Raw genomic sequence first — 9,319 nt, forward strand, 5'->3', positions numbered from 1 at the left:
GGCCAAGAAGTGGGAGTGAGTGGGTAGGGGAGTGGGGGTGGGTATGGGGGACTTTTGGAATAGCATTTGAAATGTAAAATAAGAAAATATCTAATTAAAAATACTGTACTTTGGCATTGATCACTGCTGACCACACTCCTGTATCTCCCTAAATATTGATGCTGGGGACAGCTCTTCCTATTTTAACTCAAGGATCTTTACTTTTAAAACTTGGAATTTAGTGGGGTACTGTATTTATAGATGGAACACAAATTGAATTCTGGTATCAAATGTTGGTACTTTGGACTCTTACTAAGTAGAATTGCCCTTTTCATAAAGCCTAGAACTAATAAACCTTCCAGTTTAGAGTGGTACACTTCAGTGTAGGGTGGTATACTCCAGGTTAGGGTGGTCTCATTTTCCCATTTAATCTAGATACTCCAGAGTTATTGAGGACCCCATCATATGCAACAGGGACAATTTCAATTAAAATGACATAAACAAGCTTTCCACAAAGGTCTTTAGTGACATATTATAAGTCAGTATCAATAATCTAAATTTCCTTAGCACTCAGATCTACTATATGCTATTTTTGTAATGAATAGAAATAATAATCTCTCTTATCTACACTTCATTTTTTAACCTTCAGACAACTCCATTAATGAGTCAGCCAATATAAACAAAACTGTTTCAGAGCCATAAGCCCTTATTTTCATTCCTAGAAGCTTGGTATGCTGAAAGATCTTTTTATTTACTTATTTTTACTTTGATAGCAAGCCTAGTGTTTTTTTTTTTTTTGTTTTTTGTTTTTTTGTTTTTTTTTTTTTATGGAAACATAATTAGGCCATTCAGAAGCCTGTAAAGTACAGGTTAAACAGCAGTCAAAACAGTCTTCTTGAAGAGGAAATCATTGAAAATATGCTGCTTCTCCCTGCACATCGCAGAGATGACCTTTGAAAGCCTGCTTTGTTCGCGGCTCTGCCGAGAAGCTAGCTAGCTGGTGACTAAGCAAGAGTATATTAAGAGTTTCCCACACACAGTTTAACACACAACACAGCAATTTGTATTGGTAATAAAAAAAAAAGAGGAAGAATGGAAAGAGAGATAAAAAGCTGCCAGGCTTAATTTGCCAGCAACTGCATCTCAAAGGGGGAATAGGTGCCCCTGAATATCTCCATTAACTGAAATGTATTTGAATTATCCAAGAGGAGCAAACACCACACATGAATTCAGACTGCTGCAAAAAGGTTGGGCTCTGCATTGCCTTCCCCTAATCCCACGAAAACCCACCCACTTTCTCAGGTTACACCATATCGAACCACAGATAACAGGATTTCATTTAGTTTCTGTTTATTAGAGGTATTTCAAGAATGTCAAGTCTATTTCTGATCTCTATCCTTTGCCCAATGTTTCTTGTGTGTAGGGATGAAGAGTTGGAAATGAAACTTTTTTTTTTCTAAATTGACTTTGTGAGTTAACTCATAAAGCAATGAGTTTCATCATGACATTTTCTCTTATTATGTAGTACTTCTCATATGTGCATGCCATGATATTTTTTTCTCATGCATGCATGCATGCATGTCATTATATGATTTTGTTCTGAGTCATCCCTCTCCCAAATTCCTCTGGCATCCCAACTGTGTTGCTTTTTCTGATTATATTTCTCCCTACCTTTGTATTTTGCATGCATTTCATTACCTCTCTTCTCCCTACCACATGCATCAACCTCTTTCTCCTCTCCCACAGATCCAGCAGTGCCTCAATCACAGGTCAAGATGATGGGTTTCATGGGGCTAAGGGTGCAGTGTGTGTGTGTGTGTGTGTGTGTGTACACGTATGTATGTATAAACTAGTGTATGTGCATACACACAAACACACATCTATGTCTACACTTTCCACATTAGAGAAGGCATGCATTGTTAGTTTTTCTGCATCAGGATTATTTCACTGTGACAATGACGATCTCCATTTGCATCCACTTTCTTACAGATGTTATGGTTGCATTTTCCTTTGTGGCAGAAAAAAAAAAAAACCTCCACAATTGTCTATCTACTTTTATGGGACTATGGATGCATGTGAATGTGTGCACATACATGCACTCACATTTGTTCATATCTAGACTCATCTTAGAGAAAAACATGCACATCCAATCTGGTTCTATTGCCTAGGTACTATGAACAGTGCTACAGTAAACATCAGTGTGCTGTGTCTCATAGCATGCTGACTTAGAGTCCCTTGAGAATACACCCAGTAGTGATAGAGTCCTTTTTAGTTTGTTGAAGAAATTCCACAATGATTCCCACAGTGCTGTTCAGTACACATTCCCACCAACAGTGTATATGTTTTCCTTTTCTCCCTATCTTCACTAACATTTACTGTCATGCATTTCCTTGACAAGAGCCAGTCTGTCTGAGGTGGGAACGTTCCCAAACAGTTTTAATTTACATTTCCTCTATGGCTAAGTTTTGAATATATATATATATATATATATATATATATATATATATATATATATATTCTTGAATCACTCTTGAATGCTAGCCATCTTTTTTGCCAATCTATGAACGAACGTGTCATCATCTTGACCTGTGATTGAGGCACTGCTGGATCTGTGTTTGCCTTTTGAGAAAGGCAAATATATATATATATATATATATATATATATATATATATATATATTTCAAGTACCTGTTTGCTATTTATTTTAGTTCTTTTGAGAACTGTCTGTCAAGTTCATTAGCTCATTTACTGACCTTATGGAATTTTTATGTTGAATTTTTACAGTTTATATATTTTAGATACTGATTTTTTGACTGATGTACACTCAGCAAAGATATTTTTCTCTTTCATTGTATAATCTGTTTTTTAAATAATAGACTACACTCTCACCAACAGCACAATCTTGAAGACATGCACTCAATGTTTTTAACAGCCTAAAATGTAGGAGAACATATCTCTAATTTTTCTTTGTGTAATGACTACTATATAATCAAAAATATATCAAATTCTGCTTGATTTAGTCCTGACAAATTTTCACTGTCTCTCACAGGAGTTCTAGCCACATAAATGAGCTTTGGATGATCAGTGGATTATTAGACAACACCAATTCAAGTCTGTGCTCCTCAAAAGGCAAACACAGATCCAGCAGTGCCTCAATCACAGGTCAAGATGATGACACGTTCGTTCATAGATTGGCAAAAAAGATGGCTAGCATTCAAGAGTGATTCATAAGTGAATTTTCCTCTGCAGAACAAAAGGAGTGGAAAAAATTTTACACAAATGGGAAAAGGGCTCTTGAGGGAGAAGGAGAGAGGAGAATACAGAAGAAACAGAGGAGGGTAAGGAGAACAGCAATATACAAGTGGTCTGAGAGAGGGAAGAAGAAAACTGAGGGATTCTTGGCGAGGCAGAAGGAAGGGGGTTGAATGCAGAAGAAGGAGGGAGGTGTGTAAAATACCAAAGGATTCTGAAACAGCAACAAGAAATCATACTAACTATCCATGTATAAAATAACCCCATAATACACCTAATTTCATATTTAAACATACATGCATAGTTTTAGCAAACTTTTCTCATCTGGGATGAGCATCTTCCCTCCAAGTGCCAAAGACCACATAATAAAAGTCTCAATACAGACATGAGAAAGATCTTCACTTGTTTTGTCTAAGAGCCTCCCAAAGCAAAGTCTATCACTGCTGCCCGTAGTCACCTCCCTAGGGGAGGAAGTTAGTTCCTTTTGCTGATGACACTATGAACTCTGTAAATCCAGAGCTGGGACTGCCTGTAATGTCCCCTCCCTGATGACTAGATTTCTTGGTATCAGAAGGCACCATTCAAGCTTCCACAAGAGGGAAGCAACCAAGTGTCCTATCCAACTCTGATTCCTATGAAGCACATCTACAGAACAATAACTCTGTTGGTACCGGAGTAGCCCACACACCTTAGTAGTAAGCAACAGCTCTCTAATTGGACTGACATTCTGTTAAACAAGAGGAAAAATCATTTCTGCTAGTGGAAACCTAGCCAACTATGCCCTGCTAATGAAGCCATGGTCACTGTAGGAGAATCTATAGTTAAAAATTTGGTAAACCAACCTATTCTCTAACAACAATATAAACTTAATTACGTATACCCACAGATTAGAATAGTCTTCACCTCTCATCAAGGTGACTTCTCTTTGCAACAGTGTTTACTACAGAAAACTACAACCAATCAAAATGAAGAACTCTAGAGCCTGGTCCCAGTGGATACATCTACAAAACACTCGTGCGTCCTAGACTCAGGGCATTGCAGAAAAGGTGGTAATAAGAGTGTCAGAATCAGAGAATCAGGAGTTTTCTGTGAGATTGTGTCTCCTAGTAATATCACAAGCTACACCCATAAATTGTCATTAACATGACTGGCCAAACGTGAGCTGAACAAGGACAACACCAATGGACAGAACAAAGTGGATGGAGAAAAGCCCAGGGAACCTCAACCCTAGACAATGAGCTGTAGGCAACTGAAGAAATCTGGGAATGGAAGAGGTGGTTTTCCCCACAGAAGAGCACACCAATTGGTTGTTTAGGGCCAAATGGTCAGCCCTGAAAATGTACATACAAGTAATGTTATATGTACTGTGTGGGTAATATTTAGGAATATACATATGTGTATATATATATACTAATAATTAGTAAGTAAAAGAAGTCATGAATTTGAAGGAGAATGGAGCAGGCTATAGGGGAGGGTTTGGAAGGCGAAATGGAAGGAAGCAATGTTGGAATTATAATCTCAAGAATAAAGTAGAAATATCTTTCACAATTATAAATGTTGTATGTTTCCATGTAACTCCCTTTTAAAACACCATAACCATATAAAATAAGAACTATAATTTTTATCTTGTATAAAGTATTCCCATGTACTATAAATTCTTTTTAGTGAGTGGGTTCCAAGTGACTGTTTTGTAAATTCTTCACAATGCAGGGAGAACTTTTGTCTGAAAGGAAAAAATGCATTATTCACAGTACACTCTTTCCAGACTATTGTGTTCTGCATCTTCATGACTTTTCTGAGCTATTTTGTAACTCTGTGAATTATAGATAACACATAGCAACAATAAATATTTGAAAAAATAATTTTTGCCATATATGTGTAAGTAAATTATATGTAGTGGATGTTCACTGATCTGCTTCCTATACCGTGAAAGCGGACAGATTTCCCTTTATTTATCCTATGTTTCAATATCCTGACATTTAGGAATTTTTCTGGGCTCTGCTCAGTATTATGAACTGACTGTCAAATGTGACTAATGAATTTTTAAAATGAATTAAATATAATAGGAAGCATGCATTTAATTTTTAATTCTCTGTCTCTGTCTCTGTCTCTGTCTCTGTCTCTGTCTCTGTCTCTGTCTCTGTCTCTGTCTCTCTCTCTCTAAGACAGGGTTTCTCTGTGTAGCCCTGGCTGTCCTAGAACTTTCTCTATAGACCAGGCTGGCTTTGATCTCACAGAGATCTACCTGTCTCTGCCTCCCTAGTGCTGGGATCAAAGGTGTGCGTCACATGCCCAGTTATTTTCATGCCCAGTTATTTTCTATTTGTATGACAAGTGTCATTCTTTGCTTTTACCTTCTTTGAACAATATTTGTAGCAGTATAAAGAAAAGGTGGACTTTTGAATGGGAAATATTATAATAAGGTACACATGATCTCTGATCTTCCAGCTCAGATGTGACCAGCATTCTCTTCTTGAGTGATTGATGCACTTAATTTTTCTCTCTTTGACTCAGCTGCTTTCCCATTTTTGTGTGTTTGTTATTTTTTGAAAGTGTTATGCTATGGAGCCCAGGCTGACTTTAAACTTGTGACCCTTCTGCCTTAGTATTCAGACTTCTGGGATTACAGGCCGGTACCACCATCTGCTTCTTCCTTTCTTTCTTTTGACAATTAAAACCCCTCTCTTTTCCTGGAGTGGTAAATCATGTCATTAATTGTCTATTTAAGTTAATAAAGTTAAAACAAATAATCCTAACATTTCATATTTTCAAAATGGTAATTTTTGCTTCAGAAACTGCTGAGCACTCAAAAAATATAAATGATAATTTATGTGTAAGTTTAATTTTGTTTGCCCCTAAAGGCACAGAAACTCCTCAGATCACTTAACAAATACCATACATTTCCATATTCATCCCTTTTGGAAGTTAATATTTTCATTGAGACCATTCATTGAAAACCACTATGTTATATTCAAGGGAGACATTCCATAATAGCTAATAGATAAAAACAGATTTTTTTATACTTACTGTGCCCCACCAGAGAGCATCCGCATATGTCGAAAACTCTTTATTGGCATCCTTTTCCACAAGATAGACAAGGAAGGATGAAAAAATAAGAACCAGAAATCCAATGTACCAGGCTGTGATTAGTTCCTAGGTATAAACGGAATGAAACATTTTAGAGGTGACAATATTTTTTGGAAATGGAAACATGAACTCTACATATGGTTCAATCATGTTCCTATTTCTAGGAAATATAACAAAGGCTTTAAAGTAATGCATTACGCATCAGGGCTTCAAATAGCTTGAAACACAATCTGGAGCAACTTCCTGTGTCAAGTTTATTAAACATTGCAATCAACAGAACATTTCAAAAATTTTCCTATACGGTGCAGAGAGCGCAGTTTTACCTTGCTGTGAGCATAAACCACAGAGCCGAGCAGCTTCCAGGTCCCTCCCCTTCTGTCCATGCGCACCATACGCAGGATCTGTAGGAACCGGAGACTTCTGAGCGCTGACGTGGCGAAAATATTACCCTGAGTTTTTGCAGAGACAACTGCTATTGAAGCGATGAGAACAATGGTATCTGCAAGAAACAGGTTGAGACAGCCATAAGTCACACAACTAACATATTTTATTTCTCAAAACTATTTCTGAAGCGTTCATGTGCATCGTTTTGAGTAAACAGAACTCTGCGCTCAGTTTCCCCTACCAGAACTTAGTAGGACTGCAGAGCTAAAAGGCCCAGAACACGGCTTACCTGTCACTTTAGCTCTGGTTCCTTGAACACTCTGCACTTTTACCTGCACAATTTTGAATCACATAAGCTTCAACAGATTGACAGCAGCCTCCAGAGAATTCAGTGTCTTGAGAAACTGCAGGGCTGGCTATGAAGTTTTCTTGCAAATAACTCTGTTTTTATTAACTCCCTCGTCTCAGCAAGAAGCTCCCATCTCAGCCCCCAACGCCGAGGTGGTTCTGGCTCCCTGGTTATTGGGATGGAGGAATCAGAGTCTATGCCCTGATGAAATGGCCTTGCTTGGTATAATACTGACTCTTGCTAGTGTTGCCAAACAATACCGCATTCTCTCCGATCCAACTGTTCTCTTCTGTTGTGGAGTCTGCAGTTTTGCCTACTGCTTAACAGAAGTCTCCAGTAATCTGAAAGCTCTAGGCTCTCAGTATGGTCTGTCAGCTTGGTGAAAGTTTTGTACACAAATCAAATATCACATCTGTTACAATACAGTATGCAATCATGCTCCATACACTTCATGTGGAAGCAGATAGTCGGGGTTTGATGTATTGGCATTGGTTTAAAAAATATCAGCTCTTTTTATAAAAGAGAAAGGACAACAAAATAAAAAAGAGAAATTGTAAAACAGAAAATACAAAGAGGACACAATCGCTAAAAACTAAATCTATATGTGATAGAAAGAGGGTTTTGAGGTCTTAGAAACAAAGGGACAAAGAATGGCACCTTTTGGCAACATTAGGGCTCACTTCTCTTCAATATGCTCCAGTCAAATTTCCTTCCTGCTTCAAGTAGGCTGTGCATGAGTGGGCTTCCACACTCCAAAGCTGAATTCTGCTCCAAGAGTGTAGGGTGTGGCACTTGACACGTTTCTGTGATTCTTTCTCAGGAATAACAGATGAATAAATGTACCTTCTTCGTTCAGATTTTCCTTCCCAGTGTGAACCTCCTTGTGTAAACTTATGCAGCATGTCCGCGTCACTCTGCTGGTGCCCCTCTTAGATCCTTGGTTTGTGAGAAAGGATCAGTGATTGGCAGCACAAGGACAAGACGGAGGATGTTTCTGGTCAGACCTGGACTCTAAGTTGTGTTGAGGCACCAGAGGGCCTCAAATGTATCTCTTTCTGCTGCTGAGAAGGTACTGAATGTGTTGCTGCAGACACCAACGACGTATTTTAAGCGAGTAGAATCTCAGTTAGCAAGCATATGCATCAATTAGTGTAGGCTAGAAAAGCATGTGAAAACTTGCATAGGTTATCACCATTAATTAGCTGTAGGGGGTAGGCAGTCAGGTGGTACTCGATACAGGAGATTTTTATTTTCCAAATTCTAAATTTTCACAGTGTCGGGGGTTTTATATATACAAATATAAATGGCTAGTAATGATACAGAATATCTAGCAAACAAAAATAGCTATCATGCCTTGTGTTCTCTATAATTTTTACACTGTATCTTTTAAAGATACTTTTATGTGTGTGTGCGTGTATCTGTGTGTCTATGTTTCTGTGTGAGTGTGTGCATGTGAGTACAGATGCCCACAGAGGTTAGCAGGTATTTGAGACCAAGGAGTAGGATTTACAGGCAGGTAAACCACCCACCTTGGCTGATGGGAACTATACCCTGGTTCTCTATGTAGTATGCTATCTTAACTGCAGCATAATCTCTCTAGATTCAGATTTATTTCTGAAAGTTTTTTGCTTGCATGTGTTCCTGGGTTCCACATGCGTGCTTGTTTTCCAGAAAGGCCAGGAGAAACCTTGAATCTGGAGTGACAGATGTTTGTGAGCCACCATGTATGCGGGTTCTGGGAACTGAGCCTGGGTTCTCTACAAGAGTAGAAAGTGCTTTTAGCCACTAAGCACTTCTCCAGCCATGTAAACTTATCTTGATTGTTAAGAAACTTATTAATTAGAACTTCTATGGATTTCATTTCCTAGATGAAGACATGAGATGTGGAATAAATGTATTGAATTGTCATTTTTTTTTTTAAAAAAATCAATTTGTCAATCTGTTAGACTAATACCTCAAGAATTATGCTATGAAGTTAGCACATTACGGAAAAACTAGAGAAAGTAAAAGGAACACTGCCAGTTTGAAGAAAATTTAAAATTAGTCACACAGTGATTCATAATCTAAATGTCTAAAGTCACGAAATGTGCAAAGGTAACTGCAGATTGGATTTAATACCGCCAGTGTAATTCTGATTGGAAGAGGAAACTAAAGTTTAGTAAAATGAGCAGTCAAATGACACAGAACACTTTTCCTTTCTTCCTTCCTTCCTTCCTTCCTTCCTTCCTTCCTTCCTTCCTTCCTTCCTTCCTTCCTTCCTTCCTTCCT

General features: G+C 38.0%; 1 protein-coding gene across 1 annotated transcript in view; it reads right to left on the reverse strand.

Annotated features, from left to right (window-relative positions):
- Kcnq5 (potassium voltage-gated channel subfamily Q member 5) overlaps positions 1-9,319 on the reverse strand; it is a 596,471-nt gene that overhangs the window by 100,712 nt on the left and 486,440 nt on the right. Inside the window, exons 7-8 of the mRNA XM_021158603.2 lie at positions 6,642-6,817; positions 6,259-6,384 (exon numbers count right to left, since the gene is read on the reverse strand). Of these exons, the coding sequence (XP_021014262.1) occupies positions 6,259-6,384; positions 6,642-6,817 (302 nt within the window). The remainder of the gene's footprint in view (positions 1-6,258; positions 6,385-6,641; positions 6,818-9,319) is intronic.

This window comes from Mus caroli, chromosome 1 (assembly GCF_900094665.2).
Source record: "Mus caroli chromosome 1, CAROLI_EIJ_v1.1, whole genome shotgun sequence".
NCBI lineage: Eukaryota > Metazoa > Chordata > Mammalia > Rodentia > Muridae > Mus > Mus caroli.